The sequence below is a fragment of the Sinocyclocheilus rhinocerous genome, unplaced genomic scaffold, assembly GCF_001515625.1.
Source record: "Sinocyclocheilus rhinocerous isolate Xijiao unplaced genomic scaffold, SAMN03320098_v1.1 scaffold508, whole genome shotgun sequence".
Lineage (NCBI taxonomy): Eukaryota > Metazoa > Chordata > Actinopteri > Cypriniformes > Cyprinidae > Sinocyclocheilus > Sinocyclocheilus rhinocerous.
The window spans coordinates 308,453-327,485 of NW_015650695.1; the positions used below are offsets into that span (position 1 = coordinate 308,453).

Below are 19,033 nucleotides of genomic sequence, written 5' to 3' on the forward strand. Positions count from 1 at the left end.
AGAATGATGTTTGCTGTCATACTGTTTGTATGAGTGATTTTTCTCTGCCTGAATGCTACTTTTAGTTTATGAATGCACTGTTTTAGCTCTAGGAAAACAGCTTTTTGCAGGCAATTAAATCCCTACTCTCTTTCCCTTCTGCTTTTAAAGAACATACATTTTCATAAGGGAGTGAAATTATTCTAAATAATTTTCTCAAGGACACGATTTTTTTATTTATTTTTTTATTTCCAAATTATCAATCACACTTGCACAATGATTAGAGCAAAAACAAACAATATTCATTTTGTCTGATTGCTGATAATTAACACTTAAATGTTTTTTAATGTCATTTTATGTCATTTTCATGGCAGATACAATCTATAAAATTGTAAATAAAGACATTTTAGTCCTAATTGTGATAACATTTAGGACATACATTAACATTGTTTTTATGTTCCTGTCTATTTAATGGTTGACTCCAGTGTTGAGTTGGTAGTCCTCAGTCATGCATGTTTTTCAAACACATGATGGAGATACAGCGTGCTGGATGATAGGTGGGCGGGGCCATAGTTTGTAAAGTGACATCACTGCCCTTTTTAAGTACATTTCTGTACTTGGCCCCATTGGGTGAAAACCGGGAGTCCGATGAGCATTTTGGTGGTTTGAATCTTTTTGTTTCTGAATTGCCACGTTAGGATCTGGTCAACATCCTTCACACGGGTTTCAGCTCACGGTGAATCGCGAGGGCGAAGCAGTGGGTTGATATAATAGGGTTTTTTTTGCACGCTTGTATATTGTAAGCGATTTGCACAAGGAACCATACGCCTCCAGTATCACCTTGTCTCCGGTGTGAAGTCGTGGATTGTCCTCTTTTCCAGACTGAAGCAGAAGAGTAGAAACCAGGCGCTTTTTTTTTTTTTTTACAATCATCTGAAGGTAAATGAATGACATTTTGGAGCGTGTTTACTTTGCTTATCTTTCAACCTGTTTGTTAGGTTCAAATTCTCTGTCACTTCATTTGAGACCACAGTCAACTTGGTTTACGTTCCGTTTCCGTTCTGAATATTTTCTGAAATCAGGTTTGGTTTCGATCCGATTTTGCATGTTTGGGTTGGGCTGGGCTTTTAAAGGATGCATCGGTTTACACACAAATGGTATGAACTAAACAGCGGCCTGTGCTCCGTTTGTAACAACGATTCTTTTTTAAAATATACGCTTGCTTTTAATCACAGCCCGTGAAGGGCATCGTAAATAATGACACGACTCGCATGGCTGCTGTGGTTACATGTAGCGATTCATCTTGGGATAAAACGAATGCCGTTTGATGGACATTTTTGTTGAGTATAAAATCCTATTTTCTAATGCAAAATATAAATAGGCTTACGTCAAATATTCATCTGTCTTGGAAATGCAAACAAATCGCTGCCTTTTGTGGGGGTTTCTTCTAACATAGGGTCAGCTTAAAATGTACAGTGCTTGAGAATTAAAAGATTTGATGTTAAGGAGTTCAATTCAATTTGAATCGAAACGCGAACTGATAGCATCGCTTCACTTTGACAAACGAATCTAGTGCACGCGCCGGTCCACACATAGCTGTCCTGTGTGTTATTCTGACCCGCTCGCCTCTTTTTACCCGAATAAACTACTAAAGCTCCTAGAAAATCGATAGTGTGAGTGGACTATCATGGACTACCGTCGTTTGATATGGATAAGGGCTGCCTGTGCTACTTCTCGGAGCTTGTCTGGTCACTGCCTCGTTTTGACTGGAAATTATCGTTTGAATCGCGTTGATGTCATGCTGTGTTATCACCCTGCCCTTGTAACGCCAGCAGGTCTGTAGATAACAGCATGTCTGTCTCTTATCACACCCTGTCTCATTCTAGAATTCAGCTCTAGAAGTTCATGACCGCTTTTAACGCTAACGGCCCGGATATTTACGCGGCCTGAGGGAACTGTTGCCCATTCACTAGCAGTTCTTTCATGAGCGGTCGTAATGTGTGGGAAAACTGTTGATTTATAAGGTGCATTCACTAATTTCTTGTCATAAGGGTTTAGACAGAGATGGGCTGAGAAATATCATTAAAATGATACACTCACATGAGAGGAAGACTCCAGACATATCAAACTTATGGCAAAAGCAGTTTAAGTTCTACCTGGAGCTGGTCGCCCCTCATAGGTGTGGCCATGTTGAAGTCATGTGACTAGCTGTAATGTAAAATTAACTAGTTGGTATTTTTAACAATATTATGTTCACTTTGTATAGTGATTTTTAGACAACACTCAAAGCTTAAACCTGTAAGTACTTCTAAACAATTGACCTGTCGGTAAGCCCCACCCTCGAACGCAGATGAGCCAATGGCAGTCGAGTATCAGTTGAACTTGGACATCTTTAGGTTTCAGCGCCATAGAGAAACATTGGAGGATCCGAAGCTCGCATTGGTTTGATGGTGTTTATGCTACAAAAATGGAAAAATAATGTGCCTGGGGTACTTGTAACACTAATTCCAGTTATCCTGAGAGGATGGGCAATGGAATTTATATTATTACATTTCCTAAACCCAAACAAAATGGCAAAATGGCCGTAAGCATTCAACTCTAAACCCAATGAAGACGAAAACGTTAATTTTCTCCATATTAAAATGGTTAAATGTAAATTAATTTTAATGGTACCCTGCGATACATGAACAGTTTTGATCCTGCATGTTTTCATCTGCTATCGTGACGAACATAACATGAGGCTTCTCCCGTATGCACGGTGATCTGTAAGCCCTCGCGTCCACATTAATTGAGTTACCCACCATATTTATTTTAAAATCTTTTATATATCCCTCCATGGCATATTTAATTCCCGCTTGAATGGTGGTCCTTTTGTCTTGTGACAAGGCTTTTACACTGACAGCTGTCATTGTAAGACACTGAGTTTGTCCGAGGGAGCAACAGTAACTAAGGGGGGCAGGGCTTACAGATAGGTCAATTAGGCTAACAGTATACTCCAGATAGAATGGACCTTTTTCACATTTCCGGGTTTCTCAGCAGCGGAAGTAGTCATAGTTGGGTTAACTTGAAGAGCAGTGAATGGGAGAGTACCACAAATATATTTTTTGCATTCCCATTTGCTCAAATAGCAAAAGAAAAACTCCACTATAGTGTTTATGACTTTCAATAAAAGGAAAAAAATTGAGAGAGAGACTGATAACGGCAGTCAGAAGAGAGAACGATGTCAAATTTACGTCCCTCCCATAGACACTGCATTAGAAACACCCTCGCATTAGCGTTAACCGTTTTTTTTTAATTTGATGCAAAGGTGATATAATACAAAGATTGTAATTTGATGCAAATGTTATATAATACGAAGAATAGTGTTCTAAATGTACGTACATTTAAAAAAAAATTATGCATTTAGCAGACGCTTTTATCCAAAGCGACTTACACTGCATTCAGGCTAATGTTATACATTTTTTTTACCAGTACGTGTGTTCCCTGGGAATTAAACCCACAGCCTTTTGCGCTGCTAACGCAATGCTCTACCAGTGAGCCACAGGAACAGTTTTTTTTTCTCATATTTTAGAAATACAAATATGAAAAACTTTCGAGGATTTACGATGCTGATGACCGTTAAACGCGTCATCACAGTCTTGTGAAAAGGGTCCATGGATCGGCATGTGTGCTATCCGCCAGACAGTCCAAATAGAATAAGTACAAATGGAAAAAATTAATGCACCCAAGCTGCTAAGTGTTACTATAAAGCCCAAAGAATAAGAGACAGTTAAACGTATACAAAAATTTACTGAGCTTACCTAATTGCAAGAGATCAAATTCTTTGCAGGGTAATTTTAAACAGCCTTGTCGATGTCATATAATGGCTTATGTGAATCCACTATGATGTCTTGCTAAGACTATAATGGTCTATTGTGTCCTCCCAGTTGTCTCAGGAATTCGTCATACACTTTGTAATGCCAGCTGTTGTAATAGTTCCCCCCAAAAAACCTGATTGACTTGACTGAACAGTCCAGAACTAAAACCAATTTGATACTAGAATGGTAGAACAAAGAATTCATGAAAATAGGGCCTGCTTGTCCTAAGATTTATGATTGCCCCTCTCCGTTTAGACGTGTGCCTGAGCTCAGGTCGGTCAGAATGGAGTTGAGCAGGGCAGCTGCTGTCATTAGTTGTTTTAGCCACACTCCTCAATGAAGGCCTCCTGACACTAACGGCTTTGTTTAAACTGGACACCCACACCAGTCTCTCTTGCTGCTTGGCTAGACTTGGTTTACTTTTGGCCAATAGGCTATGTAGCGATTGATTATGCTTTCTATTGCATTCTGTGAGCTAATGATTTCATCACTTGAGTCATCTTGTGCTGGAACCAATATAGGTTTTGTCATTATGGTGTTGTGTTTTTGGTTTGCCGATTCCTCTCAAGTCTGTGGTCTGTATTTTTGCAGACAACTCTAGATTCTTTTTCTGCCATTTTTCCACACATTACTTCTTTGCTGAGTTAAGGTGCGGTCAAGTTAGCAGAATTTCGGCTAATTTTGTTAACAGTCATTTCAGTAGGAATCCACCTACTCCACCCACTATGTTTTAAAGGGATAGTTCACCCAAAAATGACAAATCTGTCATAATTTACTCGCTTCAAATTATTCAAAACCACAAAGCACAAACGAAGATATTTTGAAGAATGTTGGTAACCAAACAGTTGACTGTAGCCATCGACTTCCATAGTATGGGAAAAATGCTATTTAAGTCAATGTCTACCATCAACTGTTTGGTTGCCATCATTCTTCAAAATATCTTCCTTTTGTGTTCAACAGAAGAAAGAAACTCATACAGGTTTGAACATGTGGAGGGTGAGTAAAAGATGACAGAATTTTCATCTTTGGGTGAACTATCCCAGCACTGACTGTTCATCTTAGAATATTATCCACTTAATTTAGTAAAAGTTGTTTGTATGCATATCTATCGTTGTCTTGGCCAATGCAGCAGTCACAGATTGTACCACTTAGCAGCTTTTGAGATGTCTGGTTGGCCCAGCTTAGTCGTGACCTCACAGTGGGGTGGTCGAGTTGAACAAGCAGATGCCCAGCAAGGAAGAAGCTCCCATTTTCTGTAACGGATTAATGAAATAAACCATGTTAATCGTCAGATTGGTTTGCTTATGCACCTGTCCATTGCCTTACAAATACTCTAACCTGAATTCAATCATATGTTAATAAATTCTGTTCTCATTTAATAATATGAACTGGATTGACTCCAGTTGCAGTAATGTGAATTCCAGACTACCATCAAATCCTGGTACTCTTTTGTTTCCTATGAAATGGCTTCCTGAGTTTTTACTATCGCTTGACGTCAGTTTTGCATTTGGAAAGAACATTTTGAAATGCCACGTTTATTGTATTAAATCCTTCTTGGTGGTTTTATAACCCCATAATCTGCTAAAACACTGGCACTGACAAAAGAGCTTTTAACTGTCAGCAAACTAGTGCTAGATAACTTGGCAGAGAGTTTGTTTGTCTGTGTTTTTAGATGGAGATGATGTCCTGTTTTAATCCTCCTGGGCTCCATCCCTATCCATCACAGCGTCCTGCTGCGTGTCCAGTATGCAAACTACACCCAAACCATCACGCCACCATTTACCATCTGTTCTTTCTCTCCTTCTCCCTCTCATAATTCCCTCCCTCTCCAAAACATCTTCTATGATCCTAATCTTTTTTTGTCTGTCTGCCTTGTACATGTGAGATGGTTGCAGCCTTCGCTTTACTCCAATTCTGCCCTGTCTTTAAAAAGATAAGAGTTTCTTCGAAGGTCCTTTTACACCACTTTTGCAATGTGCCATTTTGCTGCCTGTTTTTGTCCATTATCTCTCATGTTGTTTTGGCAGCTCGGTTCTAGCCGTGCCCAGCCCCTGTCAGCATGGTGCGCTGCACACAATGGGGAATGTCCTCTCTTAATCCTTACATTACGCATAGCAAAATCAAACCCTGCTGGGTCATTAAGCCCCATTCACACCCTATACTGAGACAACACACACAACTCGCTCGTCCGGAGTTAATCCTGTTAGGTGAGAGGGAGCAGGGTCGTTGCGTTTCTTCCTGTTTATCTGCATCGTTACTACCGTTTCACACTCTCAGCGCTGTCTGACACTTCAGCTCGACCCCACACACAATACTGGCCCATTATCCTTCCCTACACCCATCTAGTAACCATTCACCAATGCAAATCAAACTACTAAAGGCCCCAGTATGCAAATTCTTTGCTTAGGTGTAAAAAGTACCTGAGCAGTGGTATACTGTTACCAAACATCCTGACGACGCCCACGCTGCTGGAGGCTTAGTTTAGATAAATATATGTAAATATGTACTTCAAATTAACTTTATTTTGGCCTAATTTTTTTTTTCAAAGTGACATCATACCAGTTTGTTCTTCGAATTCACTTTTAAGTATATTTGGGGGCATTAATAGGATAGTTCACCCAAATTTGAAAATCAAAACTTTCAAACACACGCAGCAATATGATTCTTTTATTGAGTGACAGGCAGTGGGTTTAATCGGTGACATTATTAATAGATTTACTATCCGGCGTCTTCTTGTCATCTCCGCGACCTGCTTCCCTTGGGGTTTTTAGACATAGAAAAGGTGAAAAGATACACTGCATTGTCCAGTTTTCTCTCAGAACGATGATCGGAGTTAATTTTGCAATTCTCGATGCAGCATGAATGACAAACAATGATGACATTTTCCACAATCATGACAGAAAATCAAAATATTGCCCTGAACTCAATAGTAGGGCTGGGAATCGATTCCAAAAAGAATAGATTCTGAAGCACTGGGAATCGAGAGTCGATTCCTAAGGTTGGAATCGAACCCATCAAGGGGAATCGACTCCTCATTCAGAGCCGTTTTCAGTTCAACAAAGCTTATCTATGGGTGCCTCTCAAACGGAAGGCTGCATCCTACGAAGGCTGCATATCTCGGCTGCTGCATCGTCAAACGTTGGGTCCCGCCTTCTGAAAGTTTGCGTAACAAACACATACTTCAGGTGCTGAAGCAAAAGGCTAAATAGGCACGCAATGAAGTAGGCTATAGCTCCTAATGCAGGTGTGGGAGTTGTCGTCAATTTTGCTTTATTACGAGTTTAAAAGAACGCGAGCGCCGTTGACGCACCGAACAGCGACGCTTTGATTTTGCGCATACAATGAATGACATCGCGTCGGGAGCTGACTAGCAAAAAAGTAAAAGCAGAGAAGTTTGTATTCAAAGTTAAAAAGCAAACACACTAGAACATTTTTTTAATGTTTCAAATAAAGGATCTCAGGTGTATCTTCTAAATTCTGCTGATGAAAAAAAATCATGAAAGCACTTATGTTCATCTACTGAAGTGGTATTCTGGAAATGTGAATAAATTGAATAAAACGGCAAAATAACAACAATAACATCTTATCAAACAAAAAAGAGATAAGATAAAGTTTGATTGATATGTACATACAGAACCGGTCAAAAGTTTGGACCCATTAAAATTTTTACAAATGTTTTTGAAAGAAATTTCTTATGCTCATCAAGCCTGCATTTATTTGATCAAAAATACAGAACAAATCAGTAATATTTAGCAAGGATATGTTAAATGGATAAAAAAAAAAAAAGTGACGGTAAAGAGACTTGTATTGTTATAAAAGATTTATACTTTTTTTTTTTTTTTTGTAAACAACTTTTTAATAAAAAAAAATCCTGAAAAAAGTATCACAGGTTATAAAATAAACATTAAGCACTGTTTGTAACATTGATAATAAATCTGCATATTAGAATGATTTATGTAGGATCATGTGACACTGATCTGACTGGACTGGAGTAATGGCTGATGAAAATTCAGCTTTGCGTCACAGAAATATATTTTAAAGTATAGTAAAATAGAAAAACTTTATTTTAAATTGTAATAATATTTCACAATATTATTGTTTTTTTTTCTGTATTTTTGATCCAATAAATCCAGGCTTGATGAGCATAAGAGACTTCTTTCAAAAACATAAAAAATAGTAATGTGTCCAAACTTTTGTACTGTAAATAAAAATATGTAAAATTAAATGTATAAATAAAAAGGTTGGGGAGGGGGGTGTATATGAATGTTGCGACTTCCTGTCTCTTGTCCGTTTTAAGGATTGTGGTGTGCTCGAAAACATGTCGAGATGTTACTCCGGGAGAAAGATGGGAATCTGGGTTTTCCAGCACTACACAGCATGTTCCATTTTATTCTGAATGTAACTGATATGCAGGCGAAGACAGAAGCTTTTTTCTCCACATTTTTCTGTGGTGGTTTTGGAAAATCTGCCATATTCTGCACATCCTTCGACATTAATACTGAAAACGTTTTACCCTAGTTATTACTGGCTGTTGTTCTTTATATGGGAAGAGTGAAAGTAAAAAGTGAACACACACAGACTGATGTCCATGTAAATTTCACAGGTTGGTTTCAAGTGTGCAAATGCTGAACACCGAATCATCAACTTGAGAAGCAGATTTATGTAAGCACATCATTGATTTCTGATGATGTTTTGAGTTTTATTTATTCAAAATACTTTTTTGTAATAAACTGCCATTAGGCTATATTTAATTATTTGCATGTTCTCGTGTACGGTTTAAAAGCTTGGGGTCAGTAAGATTATTATTTATGAAAAAAAATACTTTTATTCAAAAGGGATGCACTAAATTGATCAAAAGTGATAGTAAATACATACTATGTTATGAAAACAATGCAAACTTTAGACATGATTAGACCTGACAAAGGAAAAATGCACAAAGAATAATAAACCTTAAACAATAGCTTTATGCACATTACAGCATTTTAATCTTAGTGAGAACTGCCTCATGGAGTCGACGTGGGAGTCGGATGAATAATTGACTGTAATGTGGAGGGAGTAAAAGAGAGGCAATACGAGGGGTGTGTTGCTGCGCTTTTTCAATGTTTTCATGTGTTGATTCTTAGGAGTCTGTGTGCCAGTAGTAGAGTACACATACACTGCCTTGTATGGGCAGACTGCATGATGAGAGTGTTTCTGTCTTATTTTTTTTTTTAACCTCTCTGGTGAAGTCTGTTTTGGTAATCCATCTCTCATCCTATCGCAATTATTTTCCTGTTATCGTCAGGTTAAAGTTGCAGATTATAAATTTCATGTAAAACTACAAATTATAGCCAGTCGATTAGAATAAGGGCATGTTTGATAGACGTAGGCCTGCTACTGGCTCTTATTACAAGAATGCAGGATGTGGCCAACTACAGCTGCATGGAAATAGCTGCATGTCTGTCTGTGACAAGCTGGTTATGGCTCGGCCCTGAGGAACTGGAGGCCCTGTGCAGGAATTTGGGTTTGCAAGACCTCTTTATTTGTTCCTTTTAGCTTTATCAGTATCTCTCATGCAGAAGTTCTCTGGAAACTGAACCTAGAATGTGGCATTTGCTTAGTGCCGGTGTATGTTGCTAGCTGTCATCTGCAGATGTTTCTGAAGTGCTTAGTGGGAAGCCGTCACAACACAGTCAATCAAGCTACTACAGTAAGTGAAACATGACAGACACACTTTAAGGACGTCCCTGTGTGGAAAGCAGCTTTATAAAGGTTTTATTTTAGATTTGATAAGTCCCGAGGTTTAATATAGGGTTTAGGATTAGGAAAGCACACGCGTGTTTTAAAATGTCCTCATGGCACCTTTATAATCCTCTGTCTATACATGTAAATTCCCTAATCCAAACAAATGGTGGATTAAGATATTGGACAAGATGGGGATGAGGTTGTGGAGAGGCAGAAGGGGGTTCCTACTTTCATTGAATTCCTGATATTTCTAGGTTATTTTAAAATTGTGTTAAAGTCATGGAAATTTTAATAGTGAATATTAGGGCTGCACGATAAATCGAAATGGAATCGATATCGCGATTCGACCCTAGTGAATATACATTTTTATAGTTATGCTCATGCTGTACGATATCATAAGATACTGCTTGCTCGAAAGCCATGGTAATTTCTTATTTGTAAGCAAATTGTTTCGAGTCAGTTCTTTTTGATAAATTGGATGAATCTGTTCACACAGTCTGAAATTCAGTAGCAGCAATGTTGAACTGGAAAGGCCATGTTATCTGCACTCTTTAAAAATAAAGGCTCTTTATTGGCATTTGTGGTTCCATAAAGAATCTTTAACATTCATGGAACTTTTCCAGTCCACAAAAGGTCATTGATAGTAGAATAAGGTTATTCAGTTTACTAAAATGTTCTTCATACTAAAAATAAATAGTTATTTTATGGCATCACTGCAAAACCCCTCTTTAGGAACCTGTTTTTAACAGCTTTGGTTTGGATGATAAAGCAGGTTTTTTCATGAGCACCTGAATGTTCTCATAAGTGCTTTTAGATTTGCTGAAAGAAGCCTGTTTAGTTATTTGAAGTGTAGTGAGTGAAATGGAGATGTGACGTAATCTCCAGTGCTTTTTGATTAAGCTGTTTGCATTAGCAGGCTTTACCCTTTTCCGCTGTCTTTGTGAACACTCACAACAGCTTCATCCAGTCAAATGAGGACACGCACACAATAACCCACCCTACCACTTCATACACACAATCATTATAGCACATCTTATTCTTTCTTACCCTCCCCTTATTTTGTTAGTTTGTCCTTATACTTATCTCTTATGCGTACCAGGGTTATAGTTGATTGAAACTACAAATGAAAGTTTTTTTTTTTTTTTCTTTCTTAAAAGAAAATACGTTAACTGAAAAATTATTTTTTTTTTAATTTCAGCTAGTTGCAAAGGCAACATTTCTCTTTTTTTTTTTAGTTTAACTTGATATATTAAAATTAAAACTGAAGTAAAAATGAATAAACACTATATAGACATATAAAACACGTAATAAAAATGACAACAAAATTACTAAAACTTGAAAACTGAAAATATAAGAATAAAATTGTATCCAAAATGCACACTTTGCTCGTGTTTGACCTACTGGAAAAAGAGAGTGGCTAATGAAGTGATATTTATGGTAAACAGTCTGAACTGTGAATATAACATGGCTGAACTCATAATTGTACATTCAACTTATTTTCTTGTTTTCTAAGGATCTGTGCTGTGAATTTTTTTTTTTTTTTTTACTGAAACTTTGTGTCTTCTGATTAAGTTGGGTCCTTTTTTTCAAAGTCCCCTTTTTGATCTTCACATCACCATGGAGACACAGCAGCAGGGCTGCTGGGTAATTTTTGTCCTGTCATGGGCAGAACGATGACCTCCCAATTCATCATCTTGGCCTGTAGGGTGACAAGTTTTCTAGAACGCGTGTCATGCATTCTCTTTGTTTTCTGTCTCCTGAGGAACATTTCTAGGGGGCTTTCGTCATTTTTATTCACAGTTTGGTTGTTTGTTTTCCTCTTCTTGATTCTGTCACATACTTGAGTCCACTCATCTTCTGGATGGTGCTACATTAAAATTAGATTTCTCTGCTTGCCTTGTCATTGTTACTTCATCCCATGATTTTCCCCTTTCTCTGTCTTTATTTGCTCTCTGGTTTGGTGGCTTGGGTTTATTGGAGAGCCAGAACAATAGCTCAGCTGCTAGGGCCATCTGTGTGGCTACAGACAGGGAACGGATCTGATGGAGGGGAAGGAGAGTAGAAGAAAGAGGGGGTTTGTGGCCAAGGAGAACTGTTTAAGGGGGGAAGAGAAAGACAAGAGGATTCTGAATAAAAGAGTTTGGAAAAAGGATGGGGTGAATGGGTTCATGGCCCCCCTCTCCACTACATTGACTCTTTATCCTCCTTTCTTCAAATCCCATGCCACAATCTTTTTGCTGACGAGCTTTTGCGTCAGTCCCTGAAGGAAGAAAATGGCTTGCGTAGAGCAGTGCTCCAGTGAAATGGGTATATTGACTTTCTTTTAGAATTCTGCCAGATTTTGATTTGGCTATATTTATGAGTCAAAGTTGTGGATTTGAATTTTGAAGATGTATACTGGGACGTTATATACCGTGGTAATGATGCCATCTCAGTTTACACTTGACAGACAGGAAATTACTAGTTTGTATGAACAGGTATGCGAAGTCCAGATAATGGCATCCTATTTCTGTAGAGCAGGTGGTGGTGCCTGTTCTGTGTAAATGATCCACATAAATTAATCAAATCCATAAATCATCTTAAAGGGATAGTTCACCCAAAAATGAAAATTTGATGTTTATCTGCTTACCCCCAGGGCATCCAAGATGTAGGTGACTTTGTTTCTTCAGTAGAACACATATGATGATTTTTAACTCCATCCGTTGCAGTCTATCAGTCGTATAATGCATGGCAATGGTAACAAAATCTATGAGAGTAAAAAAAACATGCACAGACAAATCCAACACACCCATTAACGTAAACTACGCCAGAGCGCGTACACACCACGCACCGGATGCCGTGCGCGCGCCCAAAAAGACAGTTGGACATAGTGGTGTATTAGAGGTAAAAAATGATATAAATACTGTTCGGTTTCTGGCACAAACCGATCGTTTCGTGTCTTAGGACATCAATGTGTCGTCACGAGCCGCAGGGTTTAATTTGGATTTGTCTGTGCATGTTTTTTTTACTCTCATAGATTTTGTTACCATTGCCATGCATTATACGACTGATAGACTGCAACGGCTGGAGTTAAAAATCATCATATGTGTTCTACTGAAGAAACAAAGTCACCTACATCTTGGATGCCCTGGGGGTAAGCAGATAAACATCAAATTTTCATTTTTGGGTGAACTATCCCTTTAACATTTAGATTTTTATGCAGCCTAGTGTTCAATTCAGACTAATGTCTTGGAGACCCACTCAAAATACTTAAAGAAACACTTTTCCGCATCACTATCAAACTGTTACAGTGTAAAAATGTAAGTAATTTTTACAGAACAGAAAAACTAAAAATGCCACAGTAAAAACTGTTAATTGTAAAGTTACCTAGCTATATCACATAATGAAATAAAATGTTATGAGTCGTAAAATATACAGGTACCAGTATTCCATTCTGTAATACCTGAAACAGTCACTGTATTTTTAGTTTTTTTTTTTGTTTGTTTTCATAAATTTAACAGGACAATTTATACAGTGTAGTCCATTCCAGATGCAAACAAATGAAAGATGACAAGGACTTGTTATGTAGGATGTTCGACCTGGACTTGATCTTTTTGTATTTTGGTTCTTTCATAATGTATAATTTCCTGTATTTTTCCAAGGTGCCCTTCATAGGAATGGTTCCCTTTAAAAAATGTTGCTTCCTCTTGCAGGAGAATGTTTTACTTCTAAACTCTTTCAGTTCCATGGTTACTTAAAATTCTTCAAATCTATTACACACAGCAAAAGCATTTCTCTGCCAAACTGATTGTATTTATGTGTTTGTACGAGAAGCAACTTTTGCACTCAGGTGCGTAGAGCCAAAAAAGTCACTGCAAATAGCATTTAATTGTCTAAAGTGTGTTTTTAAAAAAAATTTTATTTATTATAATTTTTTTTTTTTACAGGGCAGTTATTGAGTTGGCGAACGCATCCATCATCCCTGGGTTCAGTGTGTGTGAGCAACACTGAATCCAGCGAGCATATCAAGCAGCAACTGATTTTCGGGTAATATTGGCGATGAAACCTGATGGGGTGGCCACAGCACCATCTGAACCAATGGAAGCCGAAGAAACAGAAGCCATAACAGAACCAACCAGCAACGACGGGGCGTCTCAAAATGGGACTACACCTTCACCCCCACAATCTGATGAACCCCAAAATGAGCAAGCAGCTCCTCCAACTGTTAAAGAAGCTTCTGGGAAAGCAGTAGATGCTAAAAGCAAATCCAAAGGCCCAGTCAAAGGCAAGATTGCTGCAGGTCCAACTACCACTGGACCAGGCACGCGACCCAAAGCAACCCAAAGTCGTGTGGCTAATGGCCTCACAAAGACTGCATTGAGTGCCCCAACCAAGAAACCCATTCCAGCTAGCACTGCGGCAGCAGACAAGAAGAAACCCACCACTACCGTTGGATTTTCAGGTCCAAGTAAGAAACCCGTTGGCTTTTCTACTGTCGTTGCAACCTCAAGGGCCCAACCTAAAGCAACAACTGCTGGAACAAACAAATCAACAACAACCACCACAGCCAGTGGAACAAAGACCAGTCTGAGTAAGAGACCTGCCACTAGTGCTGCAACCAAACCCAAAACCACAGGTAAGATGGCCTGGCATGTATGGGTTTACTAGGTCAATTACAGAGTTTAGTTCTGGTACTTCTAAGATTGGATTTGGACATTTACTAATTAGGGGTGTAACGGCACACAAACATGACGGTTTGGTACATACCTGGTTGTACCAAAGACACTGATGACTTGCCTGAGGTAAATAAAATGATAGGTGACATTTTGTTTACAAGCCGTTTTAATGATGTCTTTCCACAGTTGAAACACTAATTGAGCGATTACGTGAGGGATGAAATGTTCATTCATGTATATTTCACATTAAAAATAGTAATAAAGAGGAAGGGGTGATTACGCTCGCTCGCGCTCCACGTTGCCATTAGAACTGAGGCGTCGCGCCACATCAAAGAGAGTCAAGACGCCATTTATTGTCTGAATTTCCTGAAAAAAGGAATGATTTGTTCTGTGCACATGCGTACCGAACCGAATACGTGTACTGTTACACCCCTAGTACTAATAAATAACATAACATTAGAAAATGTTCCATTATTCTCATGTGGCAGAGACAACACAAACCTGTTGTGGTGCAGCAAGTCATTATGTAAAATAGAAATTAAATTTTTTTAAATTATAGTTCTTTTCATTGTTATATTTTACCACTATTTTCTTGAGCAATCCCAGTCAGTTTTAACTTTGGAACATGATTTATTTCAATTTCATTTTCTCAGCTCCTGCTCCAAGGCCAGCTGCTGCCCCTGCTGCCAAACCCAGAACTTCAGCCACAGCCAAAACCACTGCAGCTCCCAAAACTAACAGGTAAAGCAGCTTTTGGAGATTTGAGCTTGGACATTTGACTGTATTTGAATGGAAAATTGAAATGCTGGGAAGTGCATGATTGCACAACTCTTGATGTGGCTTTAAGGTATCAAGGCAGATTTCCTGCATAGATCTGGATGAAGTAACATCTGAGAAGTGCTTTGTGTTCTGCACACCATTTAGTGGATATGCCATACAAATATCAATGACTGCATGCTTTTTTGCAGTGAATGGTCTCTGGTTTGTCTGGTGGTTATTGGCTCAAGTTTCTGTCGCTTTGTGAGCCAGACTCCCTGAAAGACTGCTTAGATTAGGCTTTACCAGAGTATAGGCTCAACAGTGCTCTTTTTGTTGATGCTACTCTCTGGGAGTGATAATTGGTATCTTCACTTGAGTTAAATGGATTTTATGATCCAAGTTAGCTGCATTACCAATTATGTCTTCAGTCTCTTGTTCGTTCCTTTCATATATCTCCCTTTATATCTATATTTAGTCATGTGATTCTGATAATGATTAGGATTGATCAGTTTTATTTCTTTCCCATCCCCTTACAAATGTGACTTCCTTTCCCAGCTCATTAATAATACTATTTAATCTTTATGAAAATTTTTTTTTTTACATTTGGTAAAATGCTATAGAAAGTTTAGAAATATTATAAGATACTTAACATTTTTAAATGAGTTATTGAATTTTCTTAATATTGCTCAGATCTAAAATCTTATCAATTAGAAATATCACTTTGTGAGTGTGGCTTCTAATATATTTATTATTTAAAGAAAATGGAAATTATATTAAAAAAAATATCTAGTAATCACAAACGACTGGAAGTCATTGGCCAAAAAGTGTGGGAAACTTGTTTTGCAGAGTTAAACAGTTGTTTGTTGCAGATGATTACATATTCAAGCTCATCAATTGTAAGTATTGTAAATGCAGTCAGCCAGTTAATGTGGATATGACTGGTCTTATGTGATGATTACGGTTTAATTATGCACTTAATTCTATGTATTTATGTGGTAATGTCAGTTTACAAGGCTGTTTAGACTCCCTTTTGTTGGACGTGTGGTGTTTTAGACAAACAGGACTACAGGGTGTGGTTTGTGTGCACACTGTGTTTCTGCACTGACTCTGAATTCAGTCTGGAATGAAATGTCTAACTCCGAGAATAGAGCAATGGGTAGTGAATAGTGGTTATGAATTTGAGCACTCATTTGATCTGTCTGTTTAGATGGGTTTAACTTTTGTTTTCATTATTTGCATGCCACACAATATATATTCTCACTGCAGCTTCAAATGAAATGTTTGCACTGCAGAAACACAATCGCACTCCTACTGTGGGAAATGTAAACTAGCTCCATCCAAGTCTCCTCATGAAACAATCACAGCATCTCCCCCTCCTCTCATCTTCTCTTTCACTCTTACTTTGTTCTTTCTGGTATATGTATATGTGCTGGCTAGATATTTTTGGCATTCCTAGAAGAAGACTTTTTGCCAGTTTGTGGGTAACGTTGTGAGGTAAAAGAGGGTTACTTGATGGGGTTCTTTGTTTGCAACTCTTGCTAAACCAGCCATCTCACTCACTCAGTTTGTAGTTTCATGGGACTTGGATAAGTGCCGTGCTTACCAAATCAAATTTCCCTTGTATTTGGAGTTTTTTGTCTGTTTCAAAGTGAGCCTCTTGAATTTTTGAATTCAAGTCATCGACCATTTTAATTTCCCTTGAACCAAGCTGCTTGTTAGTCTTTCACCATTTGTTTTCCTTTGCTATGAAATTACTGGTAAACCAGATGGCTTCTGTTACATTATACCACATGACAAATATTTAAAAATGAATGAGCTTATAAATTTTGAAATGGTGCTAATGAGGTCGAAAATAAAAGGACCACACACACTTAAATATCTAGAATGAATGAAGCAGTTAAGTTTTAAAACGATGTTTAACTGGAATATAAGGGAAATTCACTGCCTGAGGCTCTGCTGAGTGACACACATTTAATCTGGAACAGTACCTTCATTCTAATGGCCATTACTTAATTAAAACTTAATTATTGATATGCAAATGTCTGTGCCAGTGGGTGTTGTGTTCTTTCCATTTGTGTTAAAAGGGAGATTGCTCCTGTAGGAATGTCTTTGACCTCTTTTATATTGTCATCTTAAACTTTTCAACCCATTATTTTATTGTTTAGGAGCTGGTAAAATAGATAAATAATGGTCAACAATCTTATTATCTGTTAGTCTTGTCTTTATCACAATCATAGCCATGGCAGGTCATAGAATTGTAATGGGAGATTCCAGTTCTTTTGTTCTCATTCTTTAACAATTGGCCGTTGTTTCGGAATAATCTGTGGGGGAGATGTTATAGTCTTGGTATTTGGGGCCAAGCCGTTTGACCATGTTCTTCATTGTGCACTACTATGAGAAGTTTGCTCATTGCCTGTATTCTCTGTACTAAGAGCTGGAGTATGTGCCATGGTTACTGGCATTGAATTGTGCATTCCAACATCTTTTGAAGTTTTGCTGGCTCTGATTCTTCCTTACAAAGGTCTTTTATGATGTTTTTGATCATAAAGACTAAAGCCTAAAGTAGGGGTCGACCGATATGTGTTTTTCAAGGCTGATGCCGATACCGATTATTACAGATCAAGTAGACCGATAACCGATATTTTGAACCGATATATATGTCTGGTGTAAAAATTTTAATTAATGTCTGCGGGGATGATTTTTGGTGTGCTGACAAATAATGCTACCTATCAGATTATGCTGCCAACAAATCGTCAGAACACCGGCAGAACAACAACAATGTGCTACATGTTTCTTTTCCCCTCATTTTTTCCAATTGACGGAAATCCGTCGTAGCGACGGAAAACTTTCATCCCGGAGTAGTATTATGTACATCATACTGCACCACAGTAATATATTTCTGATAATTCATTAAGCTAACCCGGACTTCTATTTTGACGTGTTGCCATGAGGAACTTGTTTCTGTAGGTCTGGGCGGAGACTGCTTTAGGCCACAGAGTGGTGAGTTCTGACAGGCTGCATCAGAGCCAAATAGCGCATTTCAAAATTAAGTTATTTTATCTGCGAATCGGTTTTGAAAATTACCGATACCGATAATCATAAAAATGCTTAATATCGGCGTCGATAAACGGCCAGGCCGATAATCGGTCGACCCCTAGCCTAAAGTATAGTTCAGCCATCCGCATTCCACGACAGTGCACGCACAGTCCACATGAGACCGTTTCTGTCATCAGAAGTGTCTGCGGATGTTTGCACACACCATCCGCTTGCAACCCAGTTTTTGTGTCCATGCGGATTGTCCATGTACAACATTGCAGGTGCGAGGTGAATGTTGAGAATGAGTCCACTAGGTGGTACTGCACATGTGTCAATCTCGTCCATCCGTGCTCATCCACGGTTGAGTATACTTTTGGCGCTTTTCCACTGCATTGTACGGTACGGTTCACTTTTGGGGGGGTTTCAACTGTGGACAGTACCTGGTACTTTTTTCAGTACCTCCTCGGTTGAGGTTCCAAGCGAACCGTACGGTTACCAAAATGTGATGTGTAAACCCTGCTGATCACTGATTGGCCAGAGAGAATCGCCACTACCTGCGTCATTGAACTTGCGACACAAGACACAACAGACCTGCTAGATAAAGGGGTTAAAGGGGTCATATGATGTTGTTAAAAAGAACATTTATTTTGTGTATTTGGTGTAATGAAATGTTTATGCGGTTTAAGGTTAAAAAAACTTTTTCCATTTTCCACATACTGTACATTATTGTTTCTCCTCTATGCCCCGCCTTTCTGAAACGCGTCGATTTTTACAAAGCTCATCGGTCTGAAAAGCAAGGTGTGCTCTGATTGGCCAACTATCCAGGGCGTTGTGATTGGCCGGATACCTCAAGCGTGTGACGGAAATATTACGCCCTTTACCATGCTGTGATGCTGTGTCCTGGCACGACGAGACAAAACCAATAAAACCCATTACAAACGAGGCATTTGTTGCATCCAGTGGGGACATAATTACTGATTATAATGACTTATACTGTCTTTTTACGCGTTGCGTTGCATTGCG

At 38.5% G+C, this 19,033-nt stretch overlaps 1 protein-coding gene across 1 annotated transcript in view; it reads left to right on the top strand.

The window, feature by feature from the left end:
- Positions 1 to 590: 590 nt before the first annotated feature.
- The window catches only part of LOC107712236 (nascent polypeptide-associated complex subunit alpha, muscle-specific form-like), a 27,247-nt gene continuing 8,804 nt past the window's right edge, over positions 591 to 19,033 (top strand). Inside the window, exons 1-3 of the mRNA XM_016517418.1 lie at positions 591 to 918; positions 13,487 to 14,175; positions 14,869 to 14,956. Of these exons, the coding sequence (XP_016372904.1) occupies positions 13,599 to 14,175; positions 14,869 to 14,956 (665 nt within the window). The 5' untranslated portion in view covers positions 591 to 918; positions 13,487 to 13,598. The remainder of the gene's footprint in view (positions 919 to 13,486; positions 14,176 to 14,868; positions 14,957 to 19,033) is intronic.